This window comes from Mesocricetus auratus, unplaced genomic scaffold, assembly GCF_017639785.1.
Source record: "Mesocricetus auratus isolate SY011 unplaced genomic scaffold, BCM_Maur_2.0 Super-Scaffold_100676, whole genome shotgun sequence".
Taxonomy (NCBI): Eukaryota; Metazoa; Chordata; class Mammalia; order Rodentia; family Cricetidae; genus Mesocricetus; species Mesocricetus auratus.
In genome coordinates, this window is record NW_024429266.1 from 175,683,214 (window position 1) to 175,705,744 (window position 22,531).

The 22,531-nt window shown below is 37.7% G+C and overlaps 1 protein-coding gene across 7 annotated transcripts in view; it reads left to right on the forward strand.

The window, feature by feature from the left end:
- Window positions 1–22,531, forward strand: part of Pparg (peroxisome proliferator activated receptor gamma) — a 136,297-nt gene that overhangs the window by 66,718 nt on the left and 47,048 nt on the right. For 6 of the 7 annotated variants that reach the window (XM_040737951.1, XM_040737952.1, XM_040737948.1 and 3 more), the window contains 2 exons: window positions 18,085–18,312; window positions 19,546–19,715. In XM_040737951.1, coding sequence (XP_040593885.1) covers window positions 18,093–18,312; window positions 19,546–19,715 — 390 coding nt within the window. In that variant the 5' untranslated portion in view covers window positions 18,085–18,092. Of the gene's footprint in view, window positions 1–838; window positions 993–18,084; window positions 18,313–19,545; window positions 19,716–22,531 lie in introns of those variants that run through there. The other variant, XM_040737946.1, reaches the window with a different exon arrangement.

Here is a 22,531-nt window from a genome sequence, read left to right on the forward strand (position 1 = left end):
CTTCTGGTAATGCCTATTCTCAGAGAGAGCTCCAATTTTTTCATTGTGACATAGTACTTATCACTTAACATCAACCATTGGAACATTGCTGAGTTGCTGTTGATAAATAAACAAATTTAAAACAAATACTTTGATATATAAAATTATAACCTTACCAGATCTTTATTCTGTCAACAGTTTTATGAATTTGGATAGCAGTAACATTTTTGGACCTTTTGTAAACTTGTTGAATAAATCACCTTGAAATGTATCATTTGGTAGCATGTAGGTAGCAAAAATTTTTTTCCTTATTTTTTAATAATAATTTTTATTTAACTTTTTACACATGTTTCTCCCAGTTCCCTCAATAAGAATGTATATTTGTTTTAATTCCAGAATTTTCAAATAATGTTATCAGAGATTCAACCAAAGATGAATACTAAAGAAACGCTTTGCCCAAATAAGTTTATCTAGTATTTCATAACTTAAAGATAAAAGTTTTCCATTTAAAAAGCCATTGATGTGTATTTTACTACAATTTTAAAAACAGTCAAAATTAAACAATCTCTACTTGGATAATTGCAAATACTGTACAGTTCACATCCCTCACAAGACACTGAACGTGTGGTCACTGGCGAGACAGTGTAGCAACATTTTCCTTGTAACGTACCAAGTCTTGCCAAAGCAGTAGACATTATGACACACCATTTTGTCACAGCTGGCTCTTGATTAGGACAGTGCCAGCCAATTCAGGCCTGATCCTTTCTGGGTTTATTCCCACCTCTCCCAAGTATTTGAAAACTGGTGTCTTGACTCATTAACATATTCATAAGCTCTATGACCACAAGCCTTTTTCCTTTAACAAACTGATCTTTTGCAAGACGTAGACAAAACACCAGTGTGAATTATACAAAATCTGTTTTATGCTGTTATGGGTGAAATTCTGGGAGACTCTCCTGTTGACCCAGAGCATGATGCTTTTGCTGATGCACTGCCTGTGAGCACTTCACAAGGTAAAGTCCATTCCTGATGTTGTTTCCGGGATGCTTTGGGCACTCATGTGTGGGTGAAATTTCGAGTCTTTTTTCCACATGTGCATTACAGTATTTTAATCCTTTGATCACTTCTATGGTGGCCACTTGTCAATGTATTCAGAACCTTCAGCATAGAACTCTAACCTAATCCATAGTTTATCTCTGTGCATAGCTTCTATCTCCTGAATTACGTGTTGAAGATATTTAAATACAAAACCAAACCTGTTCATTTTTGTTTCTTGCATTTGCATATATAACCCCAAAAATATGTGTGAGCATTTTAGAATACTTGAAGAATCAGCAGTTTCTACTCTTTTATTGTGTTAGATATCTTTTGTAGCAGTTTTTATCCCTCTTGTAGGATTTTTATTTTTCTTCAATTATTTTTTATTGTACTTTCAAATCTGCATCCTCTTTCTCCCAAAGAATTGCAAGATCCTACAACACAGGAACATGTTAGATTCTGCTTTAGAATTTTTAGGATACTCTGAGCGTTAATTAAAGAATATATACTTTAAGCCTCTCACTTTACACACAAGGAAAATGAAGTCTCTATAAGGCTAGATACATTCTGAATAAACAATTTACCATTACTTCTATTCAAATTTGCTGTGCAGGAAAAAAATTCTTCTTTTCCAACATTTTTTTCTTGTCCATTGCAAAATGTTATGTTCTCCTTCTACTGGAGTTTCTTAAGCACAACTTCTATTTTATATAATTTCTTATTTATTCTAGTGTTTCTATTTTATTTTTCTCATCTCATAGATTGAATATAAAATAGGTTGTTTGAGTAGGGTGACTTGTGTTTTACAATGGCAGTGTAAAAGCATTAAAGTGAAATGATTTGTTGGTTAGAATTAATAGCTTTGCCTTTTAATTTTCCTGGAAGCCTAAAATTTTAAAACTTTTGTCACGGTTTTTAAAACATCAATTTTTATAGTGAAAAAATATTTCCTGAAATTGTACTCTTTTTGTGTATGATGCTAAGAACCCAACTCAGGCTTGAGTGCACTGCCTATCTCTGATCTGACTCCCAGTTTTGTCATTGACTCAGTGAATGTTTTTGTCATCTGAGTTTCATATACAAAAGTTTAGTTTTGTTATATTCTATAAAATATTCTATTTTCTGTAAGCCATGAAAGTGATTGCTGTTCATATTTGTTTAAGCCAGCCTCAGGGCAGAATACCCTGGCTACATTATGAAATAGTTCTTGATTCCAACTTGGTAGTTTTGTCTCTTAGAAAAGAACTTGTCTGGAGTGTAGCACAATGAATACTTTAGGTTAACTAGAAGACAAGTGCTGATTATATCAAGGAATAGTTAGGAGATTCAAGATTTTTATTCTGTACAAGTCTCTTATTTTTATGCTATGACTGTCCTAAATATAATTTTCCTGAGTCTGAAATCTTTCTAGTGTACTAACCTAATACTTTCTTCATTAAAATGATACAAAATAGAATTACTTGCCAGGAATGATGCTGTGGCTACTTGGGAGACTGGGCTGGAAGGTTCTATCATGAACAAGAGTTGGGACTAGTCTAGGTAACATAGTATCTGTTTTCTTAAGTAATTAAAATATTAATTTGAGCTCCTGAAGTTCAACAACCTGTTTATTACTTCTATTGTGCTTTGTAGTTGACCATTAAATATTTATTTCACTCCTGCTAAAACAAACAATAAGCTTGGAAATAATCAAGTGTACAATCAAGGCCAGCACTGATGAAATGTTGCAGAGATTCTAAGACCATCAGCTTAAGTGTTCATTCTTCCCCATCTGAGACAAAGTAAACTGGGTGGTGGCACCTTAGCTGGGTACTGCTAGTGCAGCTGCATTGATCATGTTCATGAAGTTAAAGTCTCTCGTTTAGCCACTATGCCCAAAAAGAACATATATACATTTTTCCCCTAGGCTCTATGAGCACTGTGTCCCTTTCATCTCACTTCTTTTCTTTTTTTAAATCAAGAGTTCTGCAGGCAACCCCAAGTAACCTTGTGCTGGCTCTGATTTCCACTAATCAAAATTGGCACAGTGGAAGGTACGCTTCCTTAGACTCATGCTCAATATGCCTCCCACTCTGAGTGCCAGACTCAGTCCTGTGTGGATTCTATAATTTTCAGCTGTTGCACCAGAGCTTGAAGGATGATGACGCTTGTCCTCTGGATCTGATTGAGCAATGAAAATGCGCCTTAGAGACATGACAAATGCTGCAATAGAGCCCTTCGAAACCAGAGTCCCATAGATATGGGAGCAGTGTTGATTACATACCCCTTTAAACATATAGGGGATGTTTAAACTATGTAAGGGGCTCCAGACAATGGTATGCTAGGAACAGATAGCTGACTGAAGTTCTCACCTGGCAGAAGTTTAAAGGGACCACAGTGTAAGGATCAGTCCCGTTTTGCCTACATACAAGTTTCATGAATGGAGCAAGTCATTTCCCTTTTCCTTGTGGGCCTTCTGTGTCCCTGTATTTTAACAGGGTTACTGTGAAGATTAAATAGCACAGTATTTGTGAAGGCAGATCTAAAGCCCTCTGTGAGGTTTATTGTTTTAGTCTTGTCATATTTGTTGCTGGAGGACCAAATAGGAGACTCTGAGAGTAGAGTATCTTATTTTTTAAGCAGTTTAAAGAATATGGAAAACAAACCCTGGAATCATCTTCTTTGCACTAAAATAAATAACAATTATTTGAGTTTAAAAAGGCCTCTTAGAAAGCAGCTATGCTCATTGCTATGCTACCAATGCTAAAAGGGGACATCTTTATGAACCCCCCTTCCCCGTGAGTGTTTTAAGAAGGAAATCATCAAACTTGAAGAAAACAGCTCTATATCTCATCCTAAAAAAACAAAACAAAACAAAACAAAAACAAATCTTTACAGTCCTGGGGATGGAGCCCAGAGCTTGTGTATGCCAGGCAAGTGCTCTAACAGAGAGCTTCATCTTCAGCCCTCTGTTGCTTTGTTTTGTTTACAATGGGGAAATTACTTCCCACTGCATTAGCATTCATCTCTGAAGAAACCAACCTGTCCAAAATTGAAATTATTCGCTGAGTTTAAATGGAAGCCATGATTGTTCATTTTTTCCCTAGAGACATTAAAAAATAAACCTGTCTAGACTATGATAGTCTTTATTTGTTGAAGTGAAAGTCCACAAAAGATTTAAATTATTGCTACAAATCCAAATTTCATAATGTACGGTGCAATAGCAATTCAGAGAGGTGGAATGTGGCTTGCAGAGAAAATACTTTCCTAGCATGCACAAAAAACCTGGTTTCATCCCTAGTAGTGAAGAAGGAAAAACAATTCAAGGCATTTTAAGAGAAATTTATAGTTGTTCATAGTAACTTTTTCCTTAGTGTGGCTCTAGTCCTGTCTGTATTTCTGATTTGACTGTTTTGAACTTTCTTTCTTAAACTCCAAGACTTAAATTAGGTTGATTTCCAGACTTGGTGTCTTCCAAAAATGGTCAGTTCTCTTAAATTCTCCCAAAAAGTGTGAAATTAAAGTATATGAAAGAAATGTCACTTACAAGAAGATACAAGATTTTTTAAAGGCAAAATCTTGCCATCAAACCTTAAATCCATACTCTTTCTGTCTCTTCCTCCTTAGAGGTGAGATCACAGGCAGGCCCACCACAGCTGGCTAACTTTTGTTAATAACATTATAATTGGTTTTGAAAGCAACCTAAGAACAGTTAATCTCTCAAAGTGCTAAAATATGAGTACAAAATAGTAGTATATAATATGATCCCTTAAACAAAAATATAATCATAACTCTAACATTGTCAGGTCATTATGTCTGTGAGTACACTCCCTTAGTTATACCTTTACCCTGAAAAAGTAATGCTGGAGACATTCTAAAGTCATAGTGTATTGTTAAGTATACATTTCTTGACTCAGAGGAAATATGGACTGAGTAAATTTCTTCACTGACTTGGGGGACCAGAACTCATCCACAGCCTCATTATTTTAGCTTCTTTAGACACACTAGATAGAGTGCCATAGAAGTTAGTGACTTCCTGTCCATCTACTGGTATTGAATATTTATGAAAATATATTTGGCAATATGTTGGAATGCTTTGAATATAATCTGGTTTCTGTACATTTCCACTGGACTACTCTTTCCTTTGTATGCACAGTTTGCACCTGTAGCTAATTTACAGACACAGAAATGTCATGTGCAACTAACAGCAGCTGCAATCTCACTTTTACAGTTCCAGAATTGAGGTCACATGACTGTTTGAACACACAGTGCTTTAGACCCATGTAATTTTTATTTGAATAAGAGATTGCCAACACAAGATTAAGATTCCCACATGTGGAAAGCTCCATGTGTGATTAACACCAAAAAGTAGATTTAAAACAGTCAATTATCAGTTACATGCCAGTTAACCCTCCTTAGTCTATGCCAGGTTTCCTGTGTGGTCTTTCAGCTGCTCTCCTGGGTAGAAACTCTTATGTCTATTTGAGGTTTGCAGATGAACAGCTTTAAAGCTGTCTCCAGCAGTCTTAACTTTTACTGAGTGTCTGCTGCTTACAAGGCATCATAGTGTTGTGAAATTCACACCTTTGCCTGGCGTTCACTGCCTTCTGGTAGCCTGGCTTCACTCCTTATATTTTACCTTCCTTCCCACCATAGCCCAGGAAGGAGCCTGTCCAGCTCTCTTCAGACTAATCTCATTTTGCAAGAATACACCCACATTCCCACTTGCCTCCAAGTTTAGTATGTCCTTAAATGTCTTACCCAGTTGTCCACCTTTTCAAATCCTCCCTGTCTTTCAAGATCAGGTTCAAGAAACTTCAACCTGTTCCATGAAGCTTTCTCTGAATAGCCACATCTAATGGTTCTTGTCTTCTCCAGTCTAAAAATATTTTCTCTCCTCTACCTCCTAGACTGCCAACGCCTGATCCAATCTACCATCTCTAGACTACATAGTGGTCTCTTGACAGGTTTTATTTGTTTGTTTAATGTGTCTGTCCTTCTTCCCTATATTGTTCTCCACCCACCTCATACCCATCATGTTAAAAAATCAGGCCTGTCCCTACCTCAACATCCTTTAGTGACTTACAATTCACAAGTAATGAACAAAATCCCAAATTGGTCAAGTACCTCATACTCCACCCAAGGAGATTTCTACATTTCCTTTCTTCTTCTGTCCATCTCCCCTTGGCTCTGCTGCAGTATCACTGGCATCCTTTCTAGCCCACCCCCACCCCACCCCACCACCCCCTAATATTCTATGAATAGTCTTGCCTGGTGTCTCTCCTATTCTTCCACAAGTACTTTTTCTCTGACATGTCCTTGATTGCCTCTCTTAGCCCCTCAAGTCTTTGCTCAGATCTTAGCTTCCAGTAAGAACAGCTTTTTCTACCCTGCCCTTCCCACTGTCTTTCTCCTCTTCTGTTCTCCAGTTTCCTACTTCTAAAGCATTCCTCATCTTCTACACCATATAGCTCATTGTGTTTATAGCTTATAATCTTCTTTGTCCCTATAGATTACAGCATTAACACCATGAAGGCAGAAATCTTGGCCAGGTTGCTCATTCATGTAACACATATACATAATTTTTTTAAAAATAAATATTTTAATCTACATAATTTTTACCTTTCATGGAATATTATATGATTGGATTTATGCATTATATATCCCTTTCAGATTAGCTTCCTTCCCTGTGATATAAGCTTCCTCCTTGTTCTCTCATGGCTTGATAACGCATTCCTTTCAGAACTGCATACTCCATTGTCAGTCTCTCTTTCATGGACCATACCTTTCATGTTGTATCTGAAGAAATCACCACTTCACTCACCTAGATTTTCTCCTATGTTATCAATGAGAAATTTTGTGTATAGTTAGGATAAATAGTACATGGTATATCTGTTTGTTTTTTGAGGGTCTCTCTATGCAGCCCTGGATGTCCTAGAACTCTCTATGTAGACCAGACTGGCCTCAAACGCAAAGATCTGCCTCCCAAGTGCTGGGATTAAAGGACACCACACCCTCTGTGTATAGTTGTTCTTATACGTTATAAGATTCAATTTCTTAACATTTTGTTAAAGATTTTTTTGTCTATATTCATGACTGAGTTAGTTTGCAGGGTTTTTTATCCATTACAATGGCTTTACCTTGTTTTGCAATTAGGTTAATGCTGGCCCCATAACATCAAGAATTATTACAGCTGTTTCCACTGGTATGATTTCTGCATTGAGTGACTGATAGAACTGACAAGTAAATGTACCTTGACCGTCTATTTTATAAGGTTATTAATTACTTATTTAATTTCTTTAACAGATACAGGCCTATTCAATTGTGTGTTTCTTCTTGGGTACATTTTGGCCAACTGTGTTTTGAGGAATGAGTCCAAGAAACAGGCTCACTTCATCTAGGTTATTAACTCTGTACCATAAAATTGTTCATAATAATTCTTTGTAAACTCTGTGTGTGTGTGTGTGTGTGTGTGTGTGTGTGTGTGTGTGTGTGTGTGTGTGTTCTATATTGTGTATGTGTGCTGAAGATTGAGGCAGGGCCTTATGCATACCAAGAACATTCTTCTTTTCTTTTTTTCTTATTTTTAATGATTCATTTGTTTTTATTTTATGCACATTGGTATTTTGCCTGTATGTATGTCTATGTAAGGGTGTTGGATCCCCTGGAACTAGAGTTTCAGACAGTTGTGAGCTGCCATGTGAGTGCTGGGAATTGAGCCTGAATTCTCAGCCACTAAGAATATCAATCCCTCAATATCAATATCTCAATCCCTTTAAGAATATCCTCCACAACTGCACTACATCCCAGCCTATTTATTTATCTTTTTATTGTTCCTGGAACCTATAATAGTGTTCCCTCATTCATTTCTGAATGAGCACAATTTTTACTTAATCCCAGTGTATACTGGGCAACATAGTAATTTAAATTCCCATACTAGCTATCAGCAGTTAGCCTTAGTCCTGGTTAGATTACTACTAGAATCTCACTAGGAAAGAAAGAAATTTAACAGAAAAACCATAGGCCATGCTTGAGCTAGTTTGACTGTAGTGGGAAAGAATACAAATCTGTGTGCTGGGAAAGAGAAGAAATGATCAGTATGATCTGGTCCTCCTACCTTTCTCCAATCACCTCTCGACAGGCCTAAGCAAGCTACCTAAACAGACTGTGTCCCATTCAATAAGAAAAAAACCGAACTTCTAGCGATAAAATATGAGTGTACTTTTCCTTCTAGAGGCTGAGGCTAAGGTTACAGTCTCTCTGATACTTTGTTGATCTGAATTCAAACATTTGCTATGAACCCTTTGGCTTATTACAAAGAAATGTGCAAATAGGGATACATACTAAATGCTTCATCTTCTGCCAAATCCAGTGGGAAATCAAGTCAGAGAAACACTGGGTTTGTTTTTAATACAATCCTAAGTAGACAGCAGAATGAAAATATGTTTTCTTATGTTGAATAAACAAATGACATAACAAAAAATTTATTTCTAAATCTTTCTATAGTGGAAAAGCCAGAACTGAATTTAAATTCCTGCTGCAATATCAATTAACTGTGTAATGTTATGCAATTTACTTAACTCTAAGTCTACTATTAAGTGGTAATTTTATATACCTTCCTGGACCATTTTATATGCAAATTATATTTTATATATCATACACAAAAGTACATGCCTGCTGCTTAAGTGATTAAAAATTGCTAGCTATTATTATGCTTCTGTGGATGAAACTCAGAATCATTTTCCTCTTTTGATAAATAAAGGCCCATGACAAATAATCAAGGATAAGAAGAAAATTGATAAAGGGGACTGAGAAAATGGTTCAGTTGATAAAAAGTGCTTGCCTAGAAAACACAAGAAACTGAGTTCAATCCCCAGAACCCAAATTTTTAAAAGTCAGCACACATTTATAATCCCAGTGATGAGGGGGCAGGAGCAGACAGGGCCCAGTGACCAGTCACCCTAACCTAACAAACAGGTGAGCTCTAGACTAATGAAAGATCCTGTCTCAAAACTAGAATGAGTTATGTGCCTGAATGTGACACCCAACATTTTCCTCCAGCTTCTGCACATAATCAGGCTCCTGAATAAACGTGTACATGTGAGGATGGATACACACACATACCCACAATTTCTTAAAGTAAAAAATAGAATTTTGTTTTATAAGTATGTTACTTAGAAGGAGAGCCATCTTTTGGTCAAATATCTAATTTTTCCTTTTATTTCAGTATATCTTTTCTACTTTTCCATATTATTACCTGAACATTCCTTTTAATAACACAAAGTATATGCAAGGAATAAGTTTATTCCCCTTTGTTAGGTGAAATCCTGGGGAAATAATTACAATTAAAAGGCATTTAAGAGGTTGGGGTGTAGTTCAGTGGTAATTAAAAATAAAGGATATCCAACTTAATTTTAATGTAATGAAATGAATATGTCATTTTTTATAAATAAAACAGTATAAAGACTATTTTTATTTAAATTAGAAACAAGCCTGCTTCATATGTCAATCCCACCTCCCTCTCCCACCCCTTCTTCCCCACCCCATCCCATCTTCCCTTGGTTCCCCAGGGAGAGTGAGGCACTCCATGGGAGATTCCCCCAAAGTCTTTCACATCATCCCAGGAAAGGTCCAGGCCCTCCCCCAAGACTTTATTTTTTTTTAAATAGAGATCTACAGGGCTACAATAATTCTATTTCAAGGGTACTGACATTTAACTCCAGAACTCTCTTCTAGCATTTACCTCAGTGTCTTGAGAATCACATGCTTGGCTGCTACTTTTTATACTGTGTTCACCAACCGTTAACCTCTAACTGTAGAGCATAAGCTTTCAACCTCTTTACTAGCACATTGTCTTTCCCCAACACACCTCTTCCTCCTCTCAACTCCACAATGTAGTCCTGTAATTTGGGGTTAAGTCAGTTGTCCATGATTACATTGTAATAACTTTGACAGGAATATTTAAAAGCTCCAACATCAATAGACTGTGATTTCATAAACAGTTGTCCTTTAAACATTGAATCATGAATTTAAGTCTTGTAGTCAACATGTTCAACCTTGCCTAACCTAGACCCCCTAAGTTTACTTGACTACCTGATATTTTTCTGTGTAATGATTTTTAAAGCAACATCATTAGTATATGTACAATACAGTTGGAGGAATGCCAGATAAGAAAGACTTTCCCTGCCACAAAGCAGCAATTAAGCACTAGAGTGAGAAACTTTGGGAAGTCAGGCACTCTCCTTTACCAAAGGTCTTTAAAGCAGGACATCTGTTTTAGGCATAGTTCTGTTTGAACAATAGGACTCTGCTGGTGTTTCTTCCTCTTCCTGTCCCCCAGGGGCTGCATTGGAGGCTTTTAGCCCACCTTTTATATGACGATGGGACTCTCGTTACTAAAATGTACAAAAGTTACAACTATTATTTATTTAGAGCTCAATAAGTATCTGTCCCTATGATAGTTGTTTTACATATATTATCTTGTTAATCTTCAGAACAGAACAAGGTAGCATTATTTTACAGATAGAGAAATTAGTTATAGAGAGATCATGAAACTAAGACCTCCAAGGAAGAACTTGAATCTGGACATTGGATGTAACAATGCTCCTTCCTTCTTTATTGTTAATGTTCAGAACAACAACCTACAAAAGTAACAAAAAAGATAAGGTTATCTGTATTTATTATGTGAAAATTCACACCACCACAGTGCTTTATCTATTAGATGAAGCACTCCTTCAACCTTCCTATTCATTTGGAAGTTATTATTTTTATTAGTCTAGTGCATACTTTTCTCTTCACTGTGACCAAATGCCTGGTAAGAAATGATGTGGAGGAAGAAGGATTTATTGGGGATCCTGGTTTAAGAAGGTATCACTATGGCTAGAAATGGCAGTAGGCAGCTCAGACTCCTCAAGTCCTTACCCCCTTGGACAGGAAGCAAAAAAAAACTGGAGGATGGAGTGGGGCTGGGCTAAAACCCTCAAGGCCCACCCCTCAATAGCCTGTTTGATCCAGGTAGGCCCCACCTCTTGAATGTTCCAAAATTGTGCATGGTAGCTGGGTACCAAGTGCTTCAACATATGATCCTGTGGAGTGCATTTCATGTTCAAACCAGAACAGGAAAAACTCTGTTGCTTATTTCTTCTGCATTTTATTCTGTGACAATCTGTCATCTGGTAAGCGGTGTCTTGCATGAGGCTTTTGAAATTTGATGTGACTCGTGTATATTAAGACCAAATACATCTTGATCTATGAAAACTGGCTTAGGATAAAAGTCTCTTTTTCAACATATTATATCAATATAGTAACAACACCATGAAGTTCAAAGGATGCTAGGCCAGAAGACAGAAAAGATGTATTCTTGCCCACCCAGTCTCTTACTGACTATATTCATAAACAGATCATTATGCCCATGTTCTTTTATTGTCAACTGGGGAACAACAATTATTTCAAAATGGCTTTTTTCCCTTGTAATGTTTCAGGACAATTTTTATCTCTAGATGTTGACTCATGGATGGAAAAGGAACTTTATAATTCCCAAGTTTGTTTGTACTATGCTGTAATTTACACAGATCAGTAAGGAAGGGCTGACTGGGTAAACAAGTGGGAGCCATACTTGTGAGTACCACGATACTAAAACAAGAAGACATTTAAAATTCATGATTAAGTGTCTCTTGAAAGTCATTGCTAATCAAGTTACTGAGCTCTAGAGAATCTATGAGATGCTACCACATTGCTTCATTACCCATCTGAATCCATTTCTCTGAGTTACTCTATAGCATTCATCACCAGCATCCTGCGTTATGCCTGCCCCAACAGAAGTTGTTGAAGTGTGTTGATGCTTAGTGTGGAAGTGGAAGATCAGAAAGAGAAGTATTTTCCTAGGCAGAATGGTTTAGTTTAGGAGGTTAAGTGTGTGGTCACAGAACTTCAGACATTTGTGCTCAACACCCAGCTTTTCCTAATAATGGTCCATAAATTCCTTTTGTATCTATGCCAAATTTCCCTCAAAACTTTTAGAGCTGGTATTGGAACTCAGCTTCACATATGCTAGACAAGTATTATGTCACTGAGACACATCTTCTGCGCTTGATTATTCCTCTTTAAGAATTTTGAGTATATGGTGGTACATGCCTGTAATCCCAGCTCTCAGGAGGCAGAGGCAGGAGGATCTCTGTGAGTTCAAGGCCAGTCTAGTCTACAAAGTGAGTTCTAGGACAGTCAAGGCTGTTCAGTAAGTCCCTGTCAAAGCAGGAAAAAGAAATTCTGAATATACTGTACTGAGCTGTTGTGAGGATTAAAAGAGATCATTCCAGTCCCATATCTAGTATAATCATTACCAAAGACTCTGAGGTCTATTAATATCAACCACTGTGATTACTGGAGGGGTGCAACATTAACTCAGCTGTCCTTTTTTTCTCCCTTTCTTTGGGTGCTGTGAATTGAACCCAGGATCTTATACATGCTGAACAAGCAATCTACCACTGAGCTATAATCCCAAATTTATAGAACTTTATATCCTGACTTTTAAAACAATCAACATATAGATTTGATATTGTCCTTTACTTTTTTTTCCTGCACTGAGTATTGAACTTGGGACTTCATTCTTGCCAAGCAAACTCTCTACCACTAAATCACACCCCAGCCCTCCCCAGATTTCTAGTAGAAGTTTCTCTTTCCCTAGAGAATAGCATAATATCCCAAAGAGAAACTATGTAGTCCTGGTGCTTGACTTCATAATCTGTTATCTTTCTGACCCACTTCCATACTCCCAAATAGAACCTATTCTATTAGAGAAGTCATTTTACTCTTGTGTGAAATTGATTACACTTTTGTTTGAAATTCGTTATACTTTGGAGTAGTGTGAGAAGGCTTCTCATTAACTATAACAGAATTGAAAGCCAAGTTTGAAGGTCAAAAAGAAACAGCATAGAGATGTGTCACTGTACACAAAGTGTGTCTAAAGACTTTTTTTGAAAGGTTGTGAAATTGAAGGATATGCCCTGAGGCAACAGGACTCATGTCACCCAGCTGGAAAGTGAAGACACTGAATAATTCCTAAGAAGGGCTGTTTGTTCATGCAAATATTTTGTCCATTTGCTCTTTCATGGGTAATTGCACGGAGTAACAAAAAACACCTACTAGACTTACAGCTTGGCAGCAACAGAAGCTTATGTTTTCTAGAGACAAAATAAGAAGCAGCTTTCCTGGACCATCTCTAAGTCAAAGTAAAATAAAGCATGTTTGGATCCCATGCTTCCCAGTAACTGTGTCCATGGATTAATGCTGTTGAGGTCAAGGTGTCCCAGAATACAGAAAAGGAAGAGGGAGGGGAAAGCATCTATTTCAGCAATGTCTTTTAGAGATGAAGAGAAAAATGCTTTTCTTTTTTCTTTGTCCTCCCTTCTTAGAAAAATAAGGAAACCTTCATTAGCATATAGCTCAGTAATAAAGCAAGTCTGGGTTCAGTGCCCAGTATGACAAAAGAAGAAGGTTACCAAGTTTTAATCTTCCTGATAGTCCACAAAGGGAAAAGACTAAAACATGGGGTTGAGAGCAGGGTTTGAGTTCATTCTGTCTTAGTTTTAATACCAAAATTTAATTTTTACAGGGGAGTTTACATCTTGACAAAACTAAACCATTGAGAAAGTATCTTAATTTTCTTCTTCCTTCTCAGCAAAATGAGAAGTCATTTTATCCTTCACCATGTAACATTATCACTTAATTGGCAAGTGTTTGGAATAAAATAACCATGCAGAAGGGCTACCAAGAAACAGGATGATAAGGTGTCTCTTCATTCCAGACAACATGCAAATGCTATAGAGTCTATGGCATTTATATCTATATATTTATATCTATAGTATTATATATTATTTATATGTTATATCCATAGTATAGATACTTAAACAGATCAGAAATTATGTCAGTATTAAAGAAGAGGATTCATGGAAGGTGTCATGGAGAAAGTAGTATTTAGCTTTGAAAAAAACAAGGAGGAGTGAGTTACACAGAAATAAGGAATAGGGAAGAGAGAGTGACTTCAAGAATCTGCATCTACAAAGAAGGGCAAGAATAGGGAATGCAGGGCAGGGAGACAGCATGGCACATCTAGCAGTAGGACATGCCACACATGGGAATAAGGTCTGAAACAACCAATGGAAAAAAAGATTGAAAAGGTAAGTTAGGGCTGTGCTATGGAGGACTTCTAATATCATGCTAAGATATAGTAATTTATTTTACAAGTTGTTGGTTGTCCTGCTTCCCTGACAACATATCCTTAATAGTAGAGTTCAGTGAAACAACATTTTTAAAGGAAGGATAAAATGAATACAGGAATACAAGGGTTGGTTCAGACAGAGAACCAGTTCTGTATGATACTGTGATGATAGACACATCATATTATGCTCCTGCTAATGTCCAAAGACTTATTTACAGACAGTGCCTAATACAGACATGATTTTAGCTCATAAGAGCATATCCATATTGGCTTATCAGTTGTCACAGGTGTGCCACACTAGCAAGGTGTCTATGTCTCAGAAGGTAACATGCTATATAAGAGCTTTCCCTTTACTTAATTTATAAATAAACCTAAAAAATATTTTTAAATCTGTAAAGCCAGACCTGATAGTGCACACTTATAAAGTCAGTGCTCAGATGGAAGACTAGGAAAATGGTAGAGCATTTGCCTAGCATGTGCAAAGCTCTGGGTTCCATTCCCAAATTGAAAAAGAAGTTAACCAATAAAATGATAAATGACCAGTTTTTCCTGAAACCTACGTGTCTTTGCATCCTTGTTTTCACTTCTTAATGTCTGTACAGAGGTATACCCACTACCTTTAAGTCACTTAATCAGTCACAATAGATGTCATGAGAAACATCCAACTTTAAGGATATTACTATCCAAACAAGACACCTTTGAAATGAAAATAACTAAAATCAAAGGGTAAAGACATAGAGAAATGAAAATTAATCATGCTAGGAAGAGTGGCAAAGTAAATGAAGTGACTTGGGCTAGATCCATGTAGGTGAATTTTGAAGCAAACGACGTAGTTTGATGGGTGCTCCTGCAAATTAGGAGCAAAAAATTCTTTCTAGATGTCACTGAGACCAGGATGTCCTCTAAGTTATCACCAATGCACATTCCTCTGTTTTGGTGTGCAGTGTTTATACTGTAACGCAGATAACTGAAGGTTGTTTGGGTACTTATTATGCAGATATTTGGCATGGAAACCCAAATGTTGCCTAATGAGCCCTCTTGCAGCCACAAAGCACATCCAGAGCCAGGGTCCTTATTTGTATCTACAAGGTGCTTTGTTTCTCTTGAAGATCATAGTTGAACCCCTTCATCTCATGCAGCCTTTATGGGAAAAAAAAAGCCTTAGTTCTATGCATGCTGTGAAAAAACAAGAGAAGCATTCCCTGATTCCCCTATGAGAAAAGTCCATCTTCCAGAACATTTTTTATCAATGAGAGATTACTTGAAAAGATAGAGTTTCTGAGTCAGCCTTCAGTTTGAATTGCCCACACCTACCCAGCCCATGGACCTTAGGCAATTCATGTAACCTGACAGGGCAAGTACTGTCTCATTGATCTATAAAGTGAAGATATTTTAGAACTAATGGAAGAAAAGGTAGGTATGTCTGGTATATGGGAGGTGCTCAGTGACTCTGTTTGTTTCTCACCTTCCCTGCCCCCTCTATTGAAAGTTCACAGCTATTTCCTCCAGCCATCAAGTCATTTAATGTTTAATAGATAAATATTTAATGAGCCTCTATTGTGAGTAAAACCTTTGTCAAATGATGCTAATATGACTACAGCCAAGATAAAAATGTATGAGTTCATTTCTTTGTCACCAGGGTTAACAATTTTGAGTTTACACAGCTCTGGAGCATTTAGAGTAGTGATTGCTTTTCTAGGCATCACTTGGAATGGTGATCTCATTTCAAGTAAACCAAGTCAGACTTAAAATTGCATAAAGACTTACAGTCTATACTAACCAGTGACTCACAGTTCATATTTAGTACTTGGGACCCAAATGGGTCAGAGCTTTGTTTTACTTACTCTGGTAGCAAATCATATGTAGAAAAATGCACATTTGCTGCTCTTCCAGAGGTCCCCGATTCAGTTCATAATTTCCAGTAACTCCAGTTCCAGGGGATCTGGCACAATCTTCTTGCCTCTGCAGGCACTGAGCATGTACATGATACACATACATACATGTAGGCAAACACTAATACACATAAAATAAAAATATATTTTTAAAAAAGATCCAGTCATGGTGACACACACTTTGGATCCCCGCACCTGGAAGGCAAAAGTAGAAAAGAAAAAGAGAGAGAGAGAAGAATCTTAAATACACAAGACTGGGAGTAGGATGGCCCAGTCAGTAAATTGCTTGTAAGCATGAGTTCAGTATCCGGAACCCATATAAAAATACCAGACATACACCGGGCAGTGGTGGCACACGCCTTTAATCCCAGCACTCGGGAGGCAGAGGCAGGCGGATCGCTGTGAGTTCGAGGCCGGGCTGGACCGACAGCCTCCAAAACAATATAGAGAAACCCTGTCTCGTAAAATCAAAAAAAAAAAAAAAAACCAGACATACAAGTACATATAAGTAAATACCAGACATACAAGTATTCCTGGCACTGGGAAGGTGGAGAAAAAAGATCTCTGGTGCTTACCACTAGCCATTCTAGCCTAACTGAACTAGCCATGAGAGACCCAATCTCAAAGGCTGTGAAAAGTATTCCTGAGGATGACACCTCCACGTGCACAGGCATACCACACACACATGCACACAAGAAAACTGCAAATCAGTAACAAAAACAAAAGATCTCAGTCCAAGACAATACACAAAGGCTATTCATAGCTATTTCTAAAAAGAAAACATACAAATGGTCAACAGGTATATGAAAAAGTGTTCAACATCACTAATCCCTGGGGAAAATGCCAATCAAAGCTACAATAAAATGTACTGTTACACACCTGTCAGAATGGCTGGTACATAAAGAGAAGAAACAATGTGAAACAACAGAAACCTTTTTAGTGATGTATGCTGTATACTGTGAAGCCATTATAGAACACGTGGAGATCTCTGAAATCAAAAGTAGAATTTCTATGTGACTAGCAGTCCCACTGCTAGACATATGGCCAGGGAACTAAAACCACTATGTCAAGATTTCTATGCTCCCGCATACATTATGTCACTTTTCACTATAGCCAAAAGATGAAATCAATGTAAAGAATCTAAGACACATAAACAAATAAAAATTAACAACAAAAAACCTTCTGTGGTATATATATACACACATATGCCGAATGTAGACACATATATATACATGCACACACATATACACATACATGTACATGTACACATACACATACACATACATATACTGGAGTAATGTGTGGCCTTTTAAAAGGAAAATCCTGTCCTTTGTAGCAATAGAGATGACCCAAAGAAACATTATGCTAAGGGAAATAAGCCAGAAGCAGGAAAGCAAATTCCATACACTCTTCCTGGTTGCTGAGGACTGGGGAGACTGTACAGAGACTTGATGGACAACAAGATGACTACCGTTAAGAATACTGTATCATATAGCTGAAATTTGCTAAGGAAGCAAATCTTAAGTTTTCTCAACACAGGGACAGTGATAATTCTAAAAAGTGATGGATATGTTAATTAAATTGATGATGGCAAATATTTCACAGTGCATACATATATCAAAACATCATTTAAATATTTTATCAGTTATATCCTAATATAAGTGGAAGCAATTTGAAGTAAGAAAAATAGTCATTACCCAGATCCAGCTGATGACCTGCTGTAGAGGACAATGTGAGCAGAGCTCACACTTAGATGGATTTGTTCCATGTAGCTACACACTGTGGGTGTCTGCTAGTATGCTCAGATAAAGGCCGACTTCCTTCTCACTGTGAAGCCATCTGGATGGTGCTAGGAAGGTCGCAATGCACTCCTCCCTCCCTGGGTAGTCTGAGTGAACTCAGCTCCCTCTCTATGCATCCTTAGAGGACTGCTTTCTTCTCCAGAACTTGACTCATAGTCTATTCTTTTTTCCATTTCAGAAATTACCATGGTTGACACAGAGATGCCATTCTGGCCCACCAACTTTGGAATCAGCTCTGTGGACCTCTCTGTGATGGATGACCACTCCCATTCCTTTGACATCAAGCCCTTTACCACAGTTGACTTCTCCAGCATTTCTGCTCCACACTATGAAGACATTCCATTCACAAGAGCTGACCCAATGGTTGCTGATTACAAATATGACCTGAAACTTCAAGAATACCAAAGTATGTTCACTTTTCAAATGACTAAGACATGCATGAAGACAGCACATGAATATCTGTTCCCAACTGTTTTTCCTTCTTTCCTTCCCCTCTCTCCTCCCTCCTTTTTTTCCTTTCTTGATGCCTTCTTGGGAGCATGTCTAGCATGATTACATTGCCAGTTGTGTCTTAAGCTAAGAGTCCATCCTGTAAACTTTGAATTCTTCCAGATCCGTATTAGTTAATAAGTCACAGTTGTAGGTCAACTCTTATGACTGGTCACCACTAAGTTACTATTACAGTTATATTTTTTTCTGATCTGTAGTTTGTGAATTTACCCCAAAACCAGTTTGGGGCACAAATTTACATTTTTAACACCGTAGCTGATTGATAGATCATCATGCCATTAAGTAAATTACCATCAAACATCAGACTCAAAAAAAAAACCAACAACCCAGAACTGAACTTTCAAGATAAAGTATCATTTCTGTGATGCTGTTTCCTTGATTTTTATCTTGTGGGCTGATGTGCTGGTTTTCCAGAGTCACCCCTGTGTCACTGGCAATCATTACCTGATAATAAGTAAGAACTTCCTGTAATTTCTAGTTGTTTTCCTTAGATAGATAGTATACGTGGTTGTATTTATCTGTGTGGTTCTGGGTTAAAGCCTAATATGGAAATTCAATAGGTCTGAGCTACCAGCAAAGGCAGTACTTGCTTCACATAGGTTTCTCCTGCTCTCTATCAAAGATCACTTCACAAACCACCTTTTGACTCAACCCTGTTGATAACCTGGCACCTCAGGCTGGGCTCATTGGGACATTTTCTCAGCCATGTTCCTTCTGTGTTGCTTTTTCAAAGAAGGTTTAAAACTACTTCTAAAACGCAACATTTCAATGAAACCCATAACAGAATGAGTGCCAGATGCAGCCCATCCTTTTCCAAATAAGCTGCATGGGCTCAAACCCCAAGCAGTGTCTGTGGGGTGTAGGGGGGCAGACTTAATTCCCTTGCTCTTAATTCCCTTCCCAATTTATTTGTGCAGGTGAGGTTCTGTGGTGTTGGGACTTGCCTGAGACGATAAAGTCTTACTTTTTCCTATCTGAGCACCAGTGTGTTAGCATGCTCCCCAGCACCTCTCTTCTGAGATGGTAAAGTTATGACATGAAAATATAAAGGCTACCATGGGAAGCCATGGTGCCTTTTTAGGATTGTTTGTTATGAGATAACTATCTTCTCAAATTTCCCAATGTACAGGTGCAATCAAAGTAGAACCTGCATCCCCACCTTATTATTCTGAAAAGACCCAGCTCTACAACAGGCCTCACGAAGAGCCTTCCAACTCTCTCATGGCCATTGAGTGCCGAGTCTGTGGGGATAAAGCATCAGGCTTCCACTATGGAGTTCATGCTTGCGAAGGATGCAAGGTAAAAATAGATTTTTAAAAATCATCCAATAATTTTCTGAAATTTTGCCTATTCTGTTTCCTGTTGCAAACTCACTGTAAAAAAATCAAGATAAAATTTGGGAGAACTCATTCTTCAAGTAATATAATATTTGAAAATCTAAGAAAAGCTGATAAAATCAGGGTTATTCTGCCCCTTTTCCCCTTCTCCAAAATGACTCTTGAGACACTTATCTAAGTGTATCTTGCAGAATTTTTTAAAAGGACTTGTCCAAGGTGTCACAGCAAGACAGTGAGTGGTGAGCCAGCATCAGAACCTAAATTCCCTGATTTCCCTAGTGTATTTTTCGCCATGTTGTATAATCTTTTATACAAGTAAGGTTTGACAGATTATATATGTGTATCATTTGACTCATAAACTAATGCTATAATATTGAGCACATTTCTACATTGTAACTGTAGAAATTGTGAATCAAAGGCTTGGGGTCACCAGAGTGAGGGCTTCCATGGTAGAGCAGGTACAAGGCCCTGGATTTCATCCTCAGGACTGCAAAAGGAAAAACAAAAGTATGGATTAGTAAAGTTTGTCCTTACCAAGCCCTAAGCTAGTACTGTGTTTCCTTTGCCCCGAGTCAGCCTAAGCCTATGCAATAGGCAAAGAGAAAACTACGCACTATGCACTTCCTTTGTGAAAGAGTATTTTAGGAGGTTAGTGATATGCTGCCCCAGTTATAAGGAAAATACATGAATACATTCATGTTTTATATAGTTTTAAAATAATGTTAACATACTCGGGGATAAAATAATATTTAATTTATCATGTGCCCATAGACTACATTGTTTATCAGTACTGGGGGGTGTGGTAGTGCATGCCTTTAATACTAGCACTCAAGAGTAGAGGCAGGAGCATTTCTGTGAGTTCAAGGCCAGTCTGGTCACCAAACAAAATAAATCATAAATAAATGAAGTAAGTACTGCTTCACTTGAGCTTTTTCTGGGTAATTAAGATGATGAACACTAGGTAGGCATGAGTTAGGACTCCTGAGTTCTAGATAGACAATAGGCCAAAAAGGGAAACTACTTTTTATTAACTTCTTACCCCTAGCAGATATTGTACAAGTGTGTGTGTGTGTGATTATTTAACCACAACCTACAAACATTTTCTCATCTGTAAAACAATGAAATTCAATGACATGATTTCTAAGTGCTTTTTAGTCCAAAAGCAATCTGATGTGTTAGACACAAGCAGGGTCACCTCTGCCACTTTCTCGGTCATAGCCTGCCAGCCACATGAACGTTTTAGCCCTCAGTCACCTCATGTAGAAAATGATTTGATTAGGTTAGCAGCCAAGGTCTTACACATCTCTAAGGTTTGAATTTCAAAATGAGTCCTTGAAATACTCCTGGCAAGAGATGTTCTCATTTAAAACACTGAAGCCCATTCAGGAGCCTGGCATGATGGCACATGCCTGTGATCCCCACTCGCAAGAGGTAGAAGCAGAGGACCGGCAAGATGCCGTGCTTCAAAAAACAGAAACAACAAAATCACTCTGTGATTAAAATAGCTATGAAATTAAATCAATAACCCAAGATCCCTGTATTTAATAAGAGCACACCATTGTATTTAATGAGTAAGGGTTACACAATTTTTTTGAGTTACTGAATTCTGAGCCACATTTATCTGAAGAAACTGCTCAGTTTGGGTCATGCTGGTCATATACACTAATGAGTGTGAACTGTTTGATTGTTCAGACTTCATAGTAATTTATTTCTTCTATGTTGGTAAAAATTGGAACCTACAAGCAAGTAATTTCACCCTAGTCCTAGTCACACATTCATAGGAGTCAACATTGGTAAGGACAGCTGAGAATTGAAAGTCAGACACATTTTCAGTATTAGGTGATAGTCATAAAAGTTATGCCCTGAAGACACTAAAACTCAGAAGACAAAGCAAGCAAAAAAGAAAGAGGAAGAAAATCCAAAAGCCTTCATGTAGTGATCAGGAGTGGGGTAGAAGGGGGCTAGAGGTGTAGCTTAGTGATAAGGCACCTGCCTAACATGGACGAGGCTGAATTCCATCCCCTGCAATGCCAAACAAAACAAGTAGACAAGAAAAACAAGGTGGAAGGTATAGATGGAGAGTAAACAATAAAACTGTCAAAATGCAGGTAAGTCCTTACCTACCATAGACAAAACCAACCGAGCAAAAAACAGTACAAGAAAACTAGGAATATTAAACTGAACTGTCAGAATTTGCAAGCCTCCCAAAACGTAGAAGATGGAATTCCTAAACAAAAATGGAAGAGCTGTGCTTTCCTAGGAAGGGAAAATAGACATGTACACACATTATTTCATTTTTTGAGACAGACTTCAAACTCACAATCTTCCTGTCTCTGCCTACCTTGCTGGGATTGCAGGCCTGTGACACCACCCCTAGCAGGAGACCTGTGCATTCTAAAGATGAAAAAAACATTAATGGGGAAAAAGCATAACGGTGCTTATGTATAATGATGGCATAATGGGACCCACTGGTGTGGGGGAGTACTTAAATTATAATAGAAATGTAAAAATGCTAATGAAACAATGTGATTGGCTTCTTCATGTCTAAGTTCTCAAAGTTAACACAGGGCCGCAGAAGTCCATGAGACTCTTTCAAGGCAGTCACGGGTTTGAAATTATTCCATGGTATTAACACTGTTTATTCATCTTCCCACTCTCATTCTTTCACAAGTACAATTGAAATGTTACAGAAACTACATGACTGGGGGTGATGGCAACACTGGTAGCTAGTGGAATGTTTGCTCATGTACCCTTGCATGTGATTCCTCTGTTGGATGC